This window comes from Schistocerca gregaria, unplaced genomic scaffold (assembly GCF_023897955.1).
Source record: "Schistocerca gregaria isolate iqSchGreg1 unplaced genomic scaffold, iqSchGreg1.2 ptg000875l, whole genome shotgun sequence".
Taxonomy (NCBI): Eukaryota; Metazoa; Arthropoda; class Insecta; order Orthoptera; family Acrididae; genus Schistocerca; species Schistocerca gregaria.
In genome coordinates, this window is record NW_026062236.1 from 29,542 (window position 1) to 44,945 (window position 15,404).

The 15,404-nt window shown below is 43.4% G+C and overlaps 4 protein-coding genes and 1 long non-coding RNA gene across 9 annotated transcripts; 3 read left to right on the plus strand and 2 right to left on the minus strand.

The window, feature by feature from the left end:
• Positions 1-778: 778 nt before the first annotated feature.
• Positions 779-5,586, plus strand: LOC126323906 (uncharacterized). Its single transcript, XM_049994822.1, has 3 exons — positions 779-925; positions 1,025-1,335; positions 1,411-5,586. Exons 1-3 carry the CDS (start codon positions 817-819, stop codon positions 4,669-4,671), a joined length of 3,681 nt encoding a protein of 1,226 aa, XP_049850779.1. The 5' UTR covers positions 779-816; the 3' UTR covers positions 4,672-5,586.
• Positions 5,587-6,212: 626 nt separating this feature from the next.
• On the plus strand, positions 6,213-7,355 carry LOC126323897 (3-mercaptopyruvate sulfurtransferase-like). The gene is made up of 2 exons (XM_049994813.1): positions 6,213-6,381; positions 6,520-7,355. The coding sequence occupies exons 1-2, from the start codon at positions 6,258-6,260 to the stop codon at positions 7,353-7,355; spliced, it is 960 nt and encodes a 319-aa protein (XP_049850770.1). The 5' UTR covers positions 6,213-6,257.
• Positions 7,356-7,396: 41 nt separating this feature from the next.
• LOC126323896 (uncharacterized) lies at positions 7,397-10,963 on the minus strand. 2 transcript variants are annotated; one of them, XR_007559746.1, is made up of 3 exons: positions 10,687-10,963; positions 8,636-10,500; positions 7,397-8,549 (listed from the first exon to the last, which is right to left on the minus strand). XR_007559746.1 is itself a non-coding variant. In XM_049994811.1 (2 exons), exons 1-2 carry the CDS (start codon positions 10,873-10,875, stop codon positions 9,448-9,450), a joined length of 1,242 nt encoding a protein of 413 aa, XP_049850768.1. In that variant the 5' UTR covers positions 10,876-10,937; the 3' UTR covers positions 9,434-9,447. The 2 variants fall into 2 exon arrangements, 1 of the variants encoding a protein (XP_049850768.1); XM_049994811.1 differs by lacking the exon at positions 7,397-8,549 and having other exon boundaries at positions 9,434-10,500; positions 10,687-10,937.
• Positions 8,809-9,411, plus strand: LOC126323898 (uncharacterized). The gene is made up of 3 exons (XR_007559747.1): positions 8,809-8,885; positions 8,991-9,061; positions 9,140-9,411. It is a non-coding gene; the product is annotated as an uncharacterized LOC126323898 (long non-coding RNA).
• Positions 10,964-11,839: 876 nt separating the features above from the next.
• On the minus strand, positions 11,840-14,980 carry LOC126323902 (uncharacterized). Of its 4 annotated transcripts, none has more exons than XR_007559748.1 (4): positions 14,477-14,980; positions 14,032-14,088; positions 13,442-13,729; positions 11,840-13,371 (listed from the first exon to the last, which is right to left on the minus strand). XR_007559748.1 is itself a non-coding variant. In XM_049994817.1 (4 exons), exons 1-4 carry the CDS (start codon positions 14,116-14,118, stop codon positions 12,095-12,097), a joined length of 1,521 nt encoding a protein of 506 aa, XP_049850774.1. In that variant the 5' UTR covers positions 14,119-14,187; the 3' UTR covers positions 11,840-12,094. The 4 variants fall into 4 exon arrangements, 3 of the variants coding, with proteins under 3 accessions (XP_049850774.1, XP_049850775.1, XP_049850776.1); XM_049994817.1 differs by lacking the exon at positions 14,477-14,980 and having other exon boundaries at positions 13,442-13,471; positions 13,603-13,729; positions 14,032-14,187; XM_049994818.1 differs by lacking the exon at positions 14,477-14,980 and having other exon boundaries at positions 13,442-13,471; positions 13,603-13,726; positions 14,032-14,182.
• Between the last annotated feature and the right edge of the window lie 424 nt (positions 14,981-15,404).

Here is a 15,404-nt window from a genome sequence, read left to right on the forward strand (position 1 = left end):
TATCTCAGAAGGAGTGGCTTTTACGTGATGAAGGTACGTACATTAAACACAATGGAGAATTTAATTTTAGCTTTGCTAATACATAAAACAAGGCCCCAATCCTTTAACAACCATAAATGATTGGTACAATGAGATAAATAAGGCTATTGATGAGTATAAGGGGTGTAATCATGACCAAGAAAATGAAGAAATTGTCAAACAAGAGGATACCACAGAAGCATTGACTCAGCTTCGTAGTGATAATTCTAGCCTCAGTGCATACCCAATTCAGATGCGCAGTGAAGAAAACACATATACGCGGGTATATCAAACCCCTACAGCAAATACAAAAGCATATATAATGCCACTTCAAACTACTCCGGTGGTATATACACAGCCGGCTCAAGTTTATAACTACTATCCTCCAGCGGTATACACTGTGCCGGTGCCTTCTAGGGTATCCATGCCGTTTCAACCGGTTACTACAACTACGACTACCACCTATGCTACGACCATTCCTGTCCCACAGACGCAGACTGTTTACACAATAACTCAACCCAGTACGAGCGGAACCATTTATCAACCGATGTATTACAATGTCAATTGATGAATTAGAAGCAAATTCTAATGTATTTAAATTTGTCGAAAATAAATATATTCGAGATGCTTCTAGAATTTAAAATTTTGAATTTGACAATATTCTGTTAGATTTTTACTTGCGAATGTAGTTTCTCATCTATTTTATATGCTAATTTTGTCACGATTCAGACTAAGAGGGGCCATATTTGTGCTATCAACAACAACCATTTTTTGGAGCGCCTGGCAATTTTTGATAGCATGGATTACATTGAGCATCTAGAAATTGAAAACTTTAAGAGCTACAAGGGACATCAGCTGGTCGGGCCATTCAAAGAGTTTACAGCTATAATAGGCGCCAATGGTGCAGGTATGAAGGGGAGGGGAGAAGTTCAATGAGCCATTTTCCGATTCTCGTGTCAAACGTATCAATCAACGCTGGCTTTTTGCTGATTTTTTGTGTTACCAGGTAAGTCTAATTTGATGGATGCCATTAGCTTTGTGTTTGGCGTCCACACGTCTACGCTCAGAGGTACACAGCTGCTGGATCTTGTATATAAGTTTCCAGAGGAAGGGGGAAATGCGAGGCGCGTTAGAGGCTATGTTAAACTCGTTCTTGTTCGAACGGGTGACAAGAAGATTACGTTTCAGAGAAGCATATTGGACAGTGGCGGGAGTGAATACAGTATTGACGGCTTGATAGTTCGATGGGAAGAGTACGAGTCTTGCCTCAACGAGCTTAACATCAACGTCAAGGCAAAAAATTTTTTGGTTTTTCAGGTAGTATTGTGTTTAGTTTTTGATGAATATGCATATAAGGGGTGGCTGATTGTTTGATGTGTTTGCGCTTTGTAGGGTGGAGTGGAGCGAATTGCGCAGAAATCACCGAAGGAGCTGACGGAGCTGATAGAACAAGTGAGTGGTTCTCATGAGTTTCGAGCAGAGTACGAGCGTCTTGCGATAGACCGAGACAAGGCGATGGAGAACGTGCAGTTCATTTTTAAGAAGCAGAAAGGGATGAGGGCAGAAAAGAAGCAATACAAGGAACAGTGTCGTGAGGCGGATGTGTACAACGAATTGAAGGATCGATATTGCCAGCTTCAGATGCAGCAGGTGTTGTTTCAGTTGTTTTACATAGGGAAGGATATAGAGTTGCTGAGCCGTGAGAGACAGAAGGGGAGAGACGAGTTGGCGTCGATTCGGGAGAAGCAGAACAAGGTAGAGAAGGTGTTAGAAAAGAAGCGAAAAAGCTTGGCTGAGAATCAGCAGGCGCTGGCTAAGGTGAAGCGTGAGATGGACGTCAAGAAGTTACAGATTGAGAAGTATGGTTTATCGGTGATTCGGATGCAGAAGGAGCTGGAGCACTTGGACAGGCGAAAAGAGAGCAACAGACAGAAGTTGAATGCGCTTTATGATTTACAAAGGAGGCACCAGGAGAAGGTGGAGAGTTTAGAGAAGGAGTTGGAGGAGTTGGAGGCGGAGGAGAAGAGATACAATGAGCAAGAGGAGAGGCTTCAGCGATCTACTAAGGACGTGAATTTATCTAAGGACGAGTTAGAGGAGTGGTATCGGGTGAAGGATGAGGCCAAATTGAAGACGGCGGCCGAGCGTGATTTGCTTAGCCGCGAGGAAAGGTTGCAGGAGGCGGATGAGTCGTTGTTGTCACAGAAGTATGAGGCGGAGATGGAGGATTGTCGAGGCAGGCTCAGGGTGCTGGAGGAGCAGCGAGTCGCGTTGGTGCAGAAGAGGGAGCAGTTGTGCAGGTTGGGGGACGAGGCGGCTGGGGAGTTGGAGTCGATGAGGAGGGAATTGGAAAGGGTGAAGCAAGAGAGTATGGCTACATGTGAGCGACAGAGGGAGTTAGAGAATCAGTTGAAGGAAGTCCAGGATAAGCTGCGCGAGATGAGGGTGGACGTATCGGAAGCGGATCGTCGGAATCAGATGGAGGAGTGCTTAAGTACACTTCAGCGCTTGTTTTCTGGCGTGTATGGGAGGGTGTTTGATTTGGTTAATCCGAGCGCGCCGAAGTACAAGGTTGCGTTGACGGTGGTGCTGGGAAGCAATATGGACTCCATTGTTGTTTCGAGTGAGAAGGTGGCGATTGAGTGCATTAAGTACATGAGGGAGCAGCGAGTGGGGATAGCTACGTTTTTGCCGTTGGATGGGATAAAGGCGGTTCGTGTGGACGAGCGTCTTCGGACATTGCACCCAGAGGTGAAGCCGATGGTGGACGTATTAGACTATGAGCCGCAATATCAACGTGCTGTAGAGTACGTTTGCGGGAACACGTTGGTGTGCGCAGAGTTGGATTTGGCTCGGAAGTTGGCGTTCGAGCAGCCGCAGAGACACAAGGTGGTGACATGTGACGGGACTATGATTACGAAGAGTGGGTTGATGACGGGAGGGATATCCGGCGTGGAGGCTCGAGCGCATCGTTGGGATTCGAAGGAGGTGGTGCAGATGAAGAGCAGGAGAGACCAACTGATATCGTCTTTGTCTGAGGTTACACAGGCGATTAGCACGGCGCGTTACCAACACTTACAGTCTACAGTGTCCAAGCAAGAGTCCAAACTGAGGTCGCTGCAACTGGAGAAGGAGCTTACGGAAAATCGTCTGCAGAAGCTTGAGGAGAGCATTCGCATGTTGGAGGGTTCTATAAGTCAGCTCCATCCGGAATACGAGAAGCTTTGCTTAGTTGTGAACGAGAGGAGAAGGAAGATTGAATCTATGAGGGCGTCCATTCTCCGCATTGAGGACGAGCTATTCGATGCCTTTTCCAAGAAGGTGGGCGTTGACCACATTCGCGAGTGGGACGAGAGTCGGAAGCATCGGATGATGCAGCAAGCAGAGACAAGGCTACGATTTGCCAGTCAGCGCTCTAGAATTAACAATTTGATAGAATACGAGAGGCAACGCGACGAGGGACAGGGAATACAAGATTTAGAGAGGCGAATGAAAGAGGATGAAGAACTGTGTGCGAAGACGCTAGGCGAGATCAACATGGCTCAAGATCAGCTGAACAAGTTGCAGGACGTTAGCTCTTTGAGGCAAAAGTATTCTGAGCTGCAGCGGCAGGCCAGCGAATTGGAAAATGAGTTGAAGTCGTTGCATAGGGATTATGAGGTTCGTCAGAAGTTATATAATCAAGTGGCGAAGAGAGTTGACTCAAAGGACGCCGCGATTTATCAGCACAAGGAGAGGCGGCACCAGATTTACAAGTCAAGTATCTTAGACGGTGTCGAACTTCCCGTAGTTAGAGGCATTGAGTATTTGCCTGACATTTCCGGCGGCAGTTCGGCAGCGATGGGCGAATTGACGACTTCGGCGACCAACACGGAGAGCCAGAGCGCCAGAGATACGTTATCCAGTGAAGATCGGATAGAGGTCTCTTTTACGCCTCATTTGAGCAAGAAGCTCATGAGTCTTCAGACCCTGTCTCAGCGAGACGAGCAAGAAGCTCTGTTTTTAGAACAGCTTCATAATTTGAGCGTTCAGATAGACAAAATCGCGCCCAACATGAAGGCAACCGAGCACCTGGAAGAGGCCAACAAAAGAATCGAGAAGATGGATCAGGCGTTCGAAGAAGCCAAAGCTCAAGTCCGCGACTTGATTAGCCGATTCGAAACAGTGCGCGAACAGAGAAACGAACGCTTCATGAAGGCCTTTCATTGCATAAGTTCCCAGATCGACACGGTCTATAAGGGGCTCACCAACCAATTTGGAATCGCCCATCTGACGCTGGATTCCAACGATGAGCCCTATCTGCATGCCACACGCTTTTCCGCCGTACCTCCTTACAAAATGTACCACGACATCGGAGATTTGTCCGGCGGCGAAAAAAGCGTTGCTGCGCTGGCTCTTCTATTCGCCATTCACAGCTTTCGCCCTAGTCCTTTTTTTATCTTGGACGAGGTCGACGCCGCTCTCGACCATACCAATGTCAAGATTGTGGCACAGTACTTCAAGGCACAGTCCGAGCGCCTCCAGCTGATCGTGATCTCACTGAAAGATCGCTGCTTTGAGCATGCCGATGCGCTCATTGGCGTGTATATAGACCGCTCGGCAGAAGACAGCTCGAAAATCATCACTCTAGATTTGACGAAGTACGATCCGTAAACTCCCAGAACAGCTTTTTTCCGTCGGCCCTTTTGACTCCCCTCCGCGGCGGTGCGCGTGCTCTCTCGTTCGGTGTATCTCCCAATAAAAATGAGTCACACGCGCGCCGACGTGGCACTTCACTTGCTCCTGTCATCTTTTTAGAAGTACAAGAACGCGCATTCTCGGAAAAGGAGGAAATCGCGATGTCACGTTGTATGCCCCCTCGCCCGATCCTTGGCGAATTGCTTGTTCGTTCGTTCGGCGCGTGGAGTATTTCAGCGACCGTGAGTTGAACCGCCTTCTTTCCACAGCGTATTACGGATTCGGCAACAGTTAACGCGCTTTTCATTCCATTAAAAAATCAAGAATTTAAAATTTTTTCGAAACGGCCAACGGGGTTCTCTAGAATCTACGATTTTGGATATGTTTCGCTCTTTCGCGCATTTTCGTGCCCTTCGTCTGCTACCTTACAATCTGCCTGGCGTTCACCCCCCCCCTTCTCCGGCGACGCAGCAGCAAAACGTACCCTGTTCTTCAAAGAGGGGCCCCATTTGTGAACTGACGATTCTCAATGCCCTTTTGAGAATATCCACTTTGCCCCTTGCGTTCAGCGGTAGTCCAATTGCTTTCACAGCCGAATCATTGTGTTGCAGCCTACATAAAAGGCTGCACTTGCCCACCAAAAGGTGGACGTCATGTTGTCAAGTAATTTTCTGAAGAGTGCCTGTTGTCAAAGCGGAACTGATCTGCAAAGCTGGCACCATTTGGCTGCGATGCCAAGATGAAGTTCAATTTTAGGGTGTGCGAATTGGCATTTTATTGAAAATTCGGTAAAACTCTATTCAACGGATGGGCACGCCTTGTCGATGGTGCGATGGAAAGCTGCGCAAAATTGGTTTGTCAACTGACAGACAGCGCATGGAGGTGGGGCTGCCTTTCTCGATCGAAACAAGGTAATCATGCCGTTGGGTTTAAACAGTAACACACACGCATTGGCAACGAGCCAGACAAACATAACATCAATGACTTTATGGTCGAGATGAAGCTAAAGTCTGTTGAAAACACAAAGGCAGAGCTTTTAGCGCCTCTTTTCCATTATCGAACCTTGCCTCGATTTTGCGAAAGTTTGTATGTACGCATTCCGGGGCCAACTGAAGTGGCGACGAAAGGTATCGAATCCTCAAGTTAACATACTGCATAAGAGGGGGCGTGCTATACTTTTAGTTTGAAGGGATGGAGTGAACGCTGTGTAGATTCAGACATGCGGGGGGTTCAGGAAAAGTTTTGACACAGGGCTTTTTGTCCCCGCATAGGGTGGCGGTAAAAGACAAGCTGAGATTGCTGTATGAAAATAAAGCGGCTGTCTAATTTGCTATGTCTAGTAGACAGAGGTGCACACACCGTGTGAAGAGCCATAAAGGTTCTGGAAGAGCCATACGTGGGCTCAGATGGAGGCAACAATGAAATACAGGAGAATAATATGAGTAAGGCCTTATAGAAAAAAAAGTTCACAGGAATTGTTTGCAAAAAAAATCACAGTTAACTGTTATTTTGGGTTTAGATTGCGTAGAGGACAGCGTTCGTTTTTAAAGGGTTACAGGAAGATGTTGCAACATTGTAGTTATTTTCTGCATACCAAGTCGCGACTGACTGCACATAAAATTACACATACCAACATGTCAAGGAGAGATGTTGCAAGCATTCACAGTGGCAAATCGATCCGAAAACGTACGACGAGTTAAAATGTGTAATACTCTCAAAGAAGGGCTAAAGATTATTGATGTTTAGAGAAATAGCGTGGATGCTCAACATAAAGGCCGTGATAGAATAGATTGGGGATAAGTTAACTGACATTTCTCTTTATAGAGTGTTTAATCAGTCCGAAGGACTTGCATGAAAAACTGAAGAGCAAATCCGATAAGGTTTCCGTTTTGGATGCCACATGGTACATGCCTGCTGCAGGTCGAAATGCAAATACAGATTTTTTAGAAAAGCATATACCCACTGCAGGCCGTTTTGACGTTGATCAAATATGTGACAAAAGCTCTAATCTTCCTCACATGTTGCCGACAATCAATCAGTTCGAAAGACAAATATCGGATTTAGGCATTAGCAACGAAGATGAGATCGTTTTATATGACGTTGGGTTAAACTACTTTGCATCTGCTCGTGCTTGGTGGATGTTTCGAACGATGTCCAACCATCAGAAGTTGTTCCTGCTGGATGGTGGGTTACAGGCATGGATTCAAGCGGGATATGAAGTCGAAAAAAATAAGACCCAAGTCAAAAAAAAAACATTTTTTGTTTCCCAAGCCTTTCGACGCGAACTTTTGAAAACAAAAAACGAGATCATTCGCAATATTGACGAGGGCAAGTTTCAGCTCATCGATGCGCGTCCGCACACCAGATTTACTGGGGAAGAACAAGAATTTCGGCAAGACTTGAGATCTGGAAATATTCCAGGTTCCATGAACCTGGAACTCCGCGAGGTGCTTGATGGCAAAGGCTCGTTTAAGAGTGAACAAGAACTCTTAGAATTATTCAAGTTACGCGGTATTGATTTGAACAATCCAATCGCGACGACCTGCGGTTCTGGTATCTCAGCCTGCGTCTTGGCATTTGCATTCCATTTGGCCGGAAATCCAAACGTGGCTGTCTATGATGGAAGCTGGACAGAATATGGACAGACAACAAGGCTATAGCATGCTGAACTATGACAAGCCACAACAAAATTACCTAATTACAAAGAATTCTGCTATTTTATTTTCTCCAGTGTGAATTTCACAGTACAATATTATTAATTCCTCCTTCATACGCACACATATGAACCATGGAGGACCCCTCTACAAATGGGAATAGAATGTTGCCAAGTAAAAGCATGAACATACCAAGCGCGCCTCGCTTTTACGTAGAATGGCACTCTTTCAAACTAGAATGGATTGACGCACTCAGCAAAGTACATTTGCCACAACTAACCCTCTTTGTTAGTGGGGCCCTAATCTACATTGTCCTCATGTATAACCTGATATTGAGATTTTTACCAGTATGTGTCATGACGTTATCCGAAATCATTTCTCCTTTTTTGCATAAATTAAATCAGCCCTCAAGCCGTACACTTGACACTGGTTTTTTTGTTGCCTTTTAAATGTTGTTTATGTTCCAAAGAGACTGTTGAAATCACACGTAGCGGCTGAAAAACACGCTCTGGCATGTGCAGAATCTCTCTACGTGCTAATATATTCCACAATTGCTACGGTGGCCGGGCTGTGCTTGTGCTATCATGAGCATTGGTTTTGGGACTTTGAACACTGTTGGAGGCCCATACGTCCACCATGTCCTCTTAGTTTCAAGATCTTCTACACAGTGCAGTCATGGCATTATATGCTCTCGTTTATACTGACATTTTCTTCCAGTCGAAGAACATACAAAGATCGTACAATCATGGCCCTTCACCACATATTGAGTCTTGTATTGATCGCTTCCAGCTATACCTTTCAGCAATGGAAAATAGGCATGCTGGTATTTTTGACACACGATGTAGGCGATATTTTTTTGGAATGTGCTAAAACGCTCAAATACATTGGAATGTATAAATTGAAGGATCTATGCTTTTTACTATTTTCAATTGTTTGGTTCACCTCCCGATGTTACATCTACCCTTTTCATATCATGAAGACAATTATTTTTGTACCTGACGAATTTCTAATTCACGATGGATACACCGCATTTTGGATATATTTCTCTCTCTGGCTGTACATGCTTATGACCATAAATATAATATGGAGTATTTGGATAGCCAAAATATTTTTCAGAATGTGGCAGAGAATGAGCATCATAGATATAAGATGTCAAGAAGAATATCAAGATTGCGAAAATAAATATAATAAAAAAATTCTCTAGCGAATAAAAAATAATTTCTGTTAATTCGGGTGCAATTGAGAATATCACGGTCTGTTTATTCGACTCTAATTTCTCTCCATACCATCTATCTTCAATACTGTGAACTCAAACTCGAATCGTATTCGGTAAGAAGAACCCAGGCGTCCTTTTTCTAATTTTATACACGACCCTTAATACAAAAAAAACAAATAGGTTTTCGACACAAATTTTGTAGAAGGGATGGGTAAAAGAAAATCAAAGCAAAAAATTATTGTGGTAAAGAGAGATAAAAAACTCCCTAAAGTTTTCAAGTGTTTGTTCTGTAATCACGAGAACACAGTTGAGGTATCAATGTACGAAACTTCTTAATCTAAGAAATCGAAGTTGTGTATTTTTTTTTAGCTTTTGTGTTCGCACGAAGTCGCTCTATAGTCTATTTTGCTGACTATTTGAAACAGAAATAAAGACACTGGCATTGGAAGTCTGATGTGTCGAGTTTGTGAAGTGAAATGGAGTACGCACGCATTGAGTATGTAAAGAGGGTAAAAAATGTACGCAGAGGTGAGGTTCGCGAGCACGTATCTGACCGGCTTCTTTTGCACATTAGAGGTTCACAGGGAGGTAGACGTTTACTCCGCATGGGTAGACAAATGTCAGGAGGTTAATGACTTGGATGGCCGGCATAGCAGTGATGAGAGCAGTGGAGAATGAACATAGATCAATGGGAGTGTTTGGTGACAATAAGGGGCATGATAGTTTTATATAACGCAGCACGAAAACGAAAAAATATTTTTTTGTCATAGAGGAGAAAGCGGTGCGATATGACACAAGCCAAGTGTATAAATTGTATTGTTTCAATAAATGAAACAAGAGACAGTATAGAGGCCATTTTGTTTGTATAAAAATGTATTGTATCTAGTACAAAGAGCTGCATGATTTGAATATAGGCATGCATGACAAGTATCTGCACCAATTGCACCATTCTGTGCCGTGAACACCTCGGTAGAGTAGTTGGGTGAAGACAACGAACAGCGCTATGAGGATGGGTAGTGCAGTTAATACTTGAATGATTCTCGATTTTATGTTCCATCTACCTATGTGTAGGGAAGGTAGTATAATGATACCGGATATGATACCGATGAGGAACCCACTTATGTGCGAGAAATTGTCAAATCCTGGAGCGAGTCCGAAGGCAAACGAAATAACCACAGTTCCAAATAGGTAGAGGAAAGATCTCCGAGGATGCGGAATTCTCTTCCAGTTCTTGAACAAATCGACGAAGAGAATCCCATAGTAGCCATATATGGCTCCTGATGCGCCGACAGTTATTTGATCTGGAAGAAAGATGCAGGAAACTATATTTCCTGCTACACCGGAAAGAATGTATATGGGGAGTATTCTGAATGACCCGTATTTTCTTTCAAGTGTGTAGCTGACTGGAATGAATGCAGCTGAGTTTAATGCTAAGTGTATTAACCCCGTGTGTAGGTAAACAGCAACGAATAGTCTCCACCATTGAGACAACTCTATGATTCCGGCTGCCCATTTACCACCCATTTCTAGTAATGCGATCGTGGGTGGACCCAGCATGGGATTGATCGAGGGAGACTCGAATCCTTTTCCATATATCAATTCAAATATCAATAACATGATATTGATCAACGAAACTGTTGTTGTAAAATACGGACGAAATTTCTTTTTGATGTGGAAAAAACTATCCATTTTCTTATTTCTCGTTTTGATATCAAGTTCTTTTTGATAAAATTGCGGGTCTCCGGCAAGTTTGTACTCTCTCAAATATGCGGCCACATGTTCTTCGTCATATTGGTAATCCCTCCCGTGCGCAAAATTGAGTTTTCCATATTGATCATGAGATGGTCCCACTTCTTTTTCAGCAGTTTGATTATCGTGATATTCTGCTACATTTTTTTGAGCATCTTCAAACATTACAACGTTCGTCGAAGGTACCTTCAATCAAAAAAATATGAGAAATGAGCAAAAGAAAATTTTTAGTTGCGTCTTTCTTCAACTATGTGATTACTTATACCCTCTCTGAATGCCTTCTAGGTCATTCAACACTAGCAATAAAAATATGAATTTGTTCACTTGGTAACCCCAATGTATAATTCTTTTCATATCTACATCTCTACGTACCCATGACGTTGAGCCCCTGCTCGTGTATACGCAATTCACCAGTTCTCCGTCTGGATTCGGCTCACTGTCTGACAACCAAAAGCTGCTCAATGTGACTATATTGTCACCCAAAATAAATCTGCTTGACGCATATTGAATGCCCTGTCCCAGCCTTCTAGCCGTTCCATGCAATGTGTTTCGATTAGCCATAAGAATTGATGTCAGTAGAGCGTATAGCGAAAATGCGTCCACACGATCACATCAGCGTGACATAGACTGCAGTCTCTCTAGTACAATTGAACTTTTTTTTCTAACTATTTAAAACGTATGGTTTTTCACTAGGTTTGCTTTCTTCCGGATCTGTTGTACTTTTAATTCCCTCTCAGTGCGCACTGGGCATAAAAGCCGGCGCCCGTATGTACAAAGCTGAACTAAGCGGTTGTGTCTTTGACTAGCTTTTGTTTGAGTGCCTCTTTTTTTGTCAACAGAGACATAATTCAAAAAACCTAGCCCGCCTGCTACGACGAGCAGGTCTTCATTAGAGATCGATCACCTCTCCTTCAAAAGAAATTCTGAATTGAATTCATAACGTTTGTTATATCTATGACTAGCAACTAATATTTAAATTATACAAAACGGCACGTTTAGAAAATAGTCTATTATCCGTTTTTTTGAATTGCTGCGAAAAATGTTAGATGATTGCATAATCGTTTTGCGTGTCTACACTATGCACCTCTTTCTTTCATTTTGATTTGTTCGCGCTTTGTCCTAGCAAAGCCTGACAAAACAAAGGGTCCCAAATTTTGCGGTTAATGTGGTTTTGGACTTTAATCGCAAAATTTAATTTTCTGTTCGATAACCAATAAGCCCTATCATAGTTTTAAATGATTACAGCGATATGAATTCTGCAAGTTCTCTGTAAAATCGAAGTGTGGCTCTGTATGCAGATGCAAAAATTTTGCATTCTCTGACAGCTTTCAACGCCGTCTCCGTACACGGCTAAAAATTTGCATTTTTACGGCCTATCTGTGCTGCTGTTCAGCTGCCAATGCATTTCCGCCGGCTGAAAACGGCTCTGTTCGTGAACACCATTGGCAACGCGCCAGAAGTTTTTTTGTGTAGCACGGTATCCATTTAGAAAATCAACAAAGAGTCGACTGAAAAAAAAAACGTGTTCTATTTCTTCAGGCGAGTTTATAGCAATTTTAAAAATTGATTTGTGAGGACTCCGCTTTTGCACAAGCTCGGTCTCGAATGCGAATAAAAGGAATTTTTAAAATTCAGCGATCACGCCTGCGAATATTTTAATGGTCAGAAGCATTTTCAATACGCAGTTTATGTCAAGTTCAAAAGAAAAGGTGAATAGACGAGACAATAGATGCGGTCGACTGTTGGTATTTCAGGCACTATTGGGACAGTAAGGGTTCTGTCATTGTTTTGGCGGTAGAGGATGAAGCGATTGAACTGGAATTGATTGATTGATGTCGAAGGAAGGAAAATAGAGGGCGCCTATAGGGAGCATTGTGTTGCTTTCCTGATCGAACATTTGCAGTATGTTCTTTGTTGACAGACTTGATAGATTTGGATCGTGCAGGGTCATTCTAGGGTCAATAAAAGGAGAAATCTGTTTGGGAGAGGGGAGATTAAGTTCAGCACGGTCACTAGAGGAATGATGATATTGATACGAGGCAGGGTAACTCGTTGCTCTCGAATAATTTTTGTCTTCTGGGAGGCCACTGGGATAAGTGACGGCATAGTTAGGTGAACAATTGAAGGGACATTTCTGAGTTATTTGAGAATTGTAAAAAGGGTAAAGGGATAGATTCATATTTGGAAGGTCATTGTTGGTTTGTGGTTGTTGGTGAATGCAGCTCAGTGGCTGGGTGTAGAAGCCGTGATTGGATTGCCTTGCGGTCTGAATCGTAGAGTCAGGGAACTGGACGGACCAATAGCCATGTGCTTGAGGTTTAAGAGCCAGTGGCCTGACGAGGAGTGAGTTGTTAGATTGGGAGTTATTGTTGTTATATTGAATGGCGTTGAGATTAGGAGGCGAAAATACCGGGAAGCTATAGAGAGGGTTTTGCTGGGCTGAATTGAGTTTTGAGCGATCAGAATTTTGGGTATTTCCTGAAGATAGTGACATTCGTTTGCGTTTTTTACTGTTAAGAGGAGGGGCAGCGGTACATGATTGTTTAGGTTGTTTCAGAAATGATTTTTGACGCTGAAAGGTGGAGGGGAGTTTGGCTGGATGAGGTAGCTGCAAGTCGTCTGGGGTGGATTGCGTTTTCAAAAGATTTTGCTTTTTAAAGCAGATTTTGTTTGGTTTTTTTGTTTTAATCTTGTCATCTCGTATTTTTTCCATGATGAACTGGAGTAAGAGTGTTCGCTCGGTTCTTTGTTGGAGTCTCGTAATGTAGAGCTTAGCTCGAAGCGTCTGAAGTTTATCTTTGTGCTTCTCATGGTCAAGATAATAGTACATTCTCTCGGTGATGTAGAACGAGTTGAGGTGTAGATGGTCCCAGATAACTTCGATATCCTCGCTATTGGTGTGTAAGTCAGAAATCGTCTTAATTTTGTCGAAAGAGTTCCATTTGTTCCGACTGCGTTTCCACACGGTTTCGTCGCCGTCAAGCTTGATTACCACGCTGGGCCCGAACCCCTCGTTGTACTCATGCACGCTTGCCTTGTACAAAAACACAAGATAGTCTGAAAGGAGGTAAGAGAGTGAGCGAATGTCAGGAAGGGCAGATTGAACTCGTTTCGCCGCACCGCGTACCCTGGTTGGTATCTTTTTGAAACAGGCCATCTACGCATGTTTTTCGGTAACAAAGATATCAAGAAAGTTAGCTGAGGTAGACGAGAAAAAAGCAAATAATGGAATCAACATTTTTTTGGGGCATGGTTGAGCGATTTTCTGAATAGACGTTTTTCTCGTGCCTTTGATGATTAGGGGAAGTGATATGTGCTGAAGTTTTTGTTTGAGTACCAAGTACTTGATAACCTCGGATTTTTGGAAGTTGCGATCATAAACTTTGCGCTTGGATAGACCCATCTTATCAGCCTGCTTGAAGAGGATAGCAGAATGGTAAAATTAGCATATAGGAATAGGGGTGACAAAGTACCTAGCTAACTCTGAGCAACAAGTCAGCAATAGGTATGTGTGCGCATTATAGAAAACTGGCTGAATTCTTTGAAACCTGGCCATATCAGTGGACCAAGAAATACAAATAACTCAATCAGAAACCATATATATAGGCTAATGCACCGCTTGGATCCGCTTGAGACGGAAGCTGCGCGTTTTGCAGCGACACGCGCAACAGTGCGAATTCAGAAGTGAAACTGGTAGAAAGAAACATTGAAACGTACTACTATATCGGGGGAGGAATTGGATAGTGCAGCAGCATTCAGCGCTGCAAGTCCATCCTGTGATACAGATGGCGTAGCTGTCAGCATAAAAATTCTGGAAGCAAAGTAGCAAGTAGCGAAAAGGAAAAAAGCAATATAAGACCAAAATTTGTCAACTGAATTAAATCGTCTCGTAGGGCACATGCAGAAATAAAAAACAAAAAACTAAAAATAGGCCCTCCACCCAAAAAGTTAACATCACCTTTTTTAGTACTTTGTATGTGATGATGATTTAAGCATGGATAATTAAGAGATCTGTGAAGGAAAGTTACAGACAAGGAATACACGGGGATGTTCGAAAATATACAACCAATAATTTCCCTTCTCCCTCTCAAAAAAAGGTAGCTGACATGCTTGTTTTGTTGTTGAGATATTTTTGGCTTCTAAAAATACAATTTGCCCGTACATCGATTCTTCACCCTAAACGGTTTTAAGACACTAGTACAAAACTCAGAACACTCGGAAGATCATCTCCGCCATCTTTTCTAAGGACAGGTTCAGTAATTCTGGAAGACATTCTTTCTCTCTTTGCAATTCCTCTTCGAGCAGCTTCCGCTCACTGTCGAAGTGTAGTACCACCGTCAGAAGGGCCTGCAATGCCCTTTCTTTCGAACGGCACTCACGGCGTAGCTGGCGTATTTCAGCCTCGAGTATGTTTCCAGCCCTTTCGCCTGCGTTAATCTTATATTCCAGAGTCTTGTTTTCTCTCTTCAAAGCCTCAAGACGAGTCCCTCCCTGATTTTCGCTATAGCTTAGTATTTGATTCGCAAGTTCGCGGTTCTTCTCTTCAATTTGACTCGTTTCGGCCGCAATCACACCAGCACTAAATTTCATCTTCACCCGCGCCAACTCGACGAAATGAGAGCCACTGATATCGGGAAGTGCTATATCAGATGTAGCAAAAAAAATTGTTTGAGGCCTGCACGCTCTTTTTTTTGTGCTTCCAGTAAAAAATGCCAACTGGCCGAGGAGTCAGGCATAACGTATGGCTGACGCTAAAAAAAAAGTACGCGTTGCGCGCTTGCTCTCAAAAGCCATCGGTAGGACAGACCGTCGACATGGCTTCGATGAAATGCCGGTGAAAAACAATATCCTTCTCAGCTCGGAGATATATACAAAAATTCTAGTTTTTCAATCGTTCCGATTCAAATGGTGTAACAGTCAAGAACGCTAATTAAGACTTCCATGGAAGGCCGTTCGTTTTGAGTGCTGTGACAGAGTAATAAGGTCGAGGGGCCATCATTCCGAGCTCAACTTTGCGCCCCCGTTTAAAAAGTGTCATTGATATTCAAGTACCTCCGCCTAGACAAACACGTGTACCGCGGCGAACTCTG

Bases quoted from the DNA above. Each gene is read 5' to 3' on its own strand.
- LOC126323906 (XM_049994822.1), top strand. From the start codon at position 817: ATGGATTACATTGAGCATCTAGAAATTGAAAACTTTAAGAGCTACAAG. The intron at 926-1,024 runs GTATGAAGGGGA...TTGTGTTACCAG, and splicing joins AATAGGCGCCAATGGTGCAG to GTAAGTCTAATTTGATGGAT. The intron at 1,336-1,410 runs GTAGTATTGTGT...TGCGCTTTGTAG, and splicing joins AAAATTTTTTGGTTTTTCAG to GGTGGAGTGGAGCGAATTGC.
- LOC126323897 (XM_049994813.1), top strand. From the start codon at position 6,258: ATGTTGCAACATTGTAGTTATTTTCTGCATACCAAGTCGCGACTGACT. The intron at 6,382-6,519 runs GTACGACGAGTT...TTCTCTTTATAG, and splicing joins TGGCAAATCGATCCGAAAAC to AGTGTTTAATCAGTCCGAAG.
- LOC126323896 (XM_049994811.1), bottom strand. From the start codon at position 10,875: ATGGCTAATCGAAACACATTGCATGGAACGGCTAGAAGGCTGGGACAG. The intron at 10,501-10,686 runs GTACGTAGAGAT...TTTTGATTGAAG, and splicing joins GCAGGGGCTCAACGTCATGG to GTACCTTCGACGAACGTTGT.
- LOC126323902 (XM_049994817.1), bottom strand. From the start codon at position 14,118: ATGCTGACAGCTACGCCATCTGTATCACAGGATGGACTTGCAGCGCTG. The intron at 13,472-13,602 runs GCACGAGAAAAA...AAACATGCGTAG, and splicing joins ACTTCCCCTAATCATCAAAG to ATGGCCTGTTTCAAAAAGAT. The intron at 13,372-13,441 runs GTACGCGGTGCG...ACCTCCTTTCAG, and splicing joins TCAAAAAGATACCAACCAGG to ACTATCTTGTGTTTTTGTAC.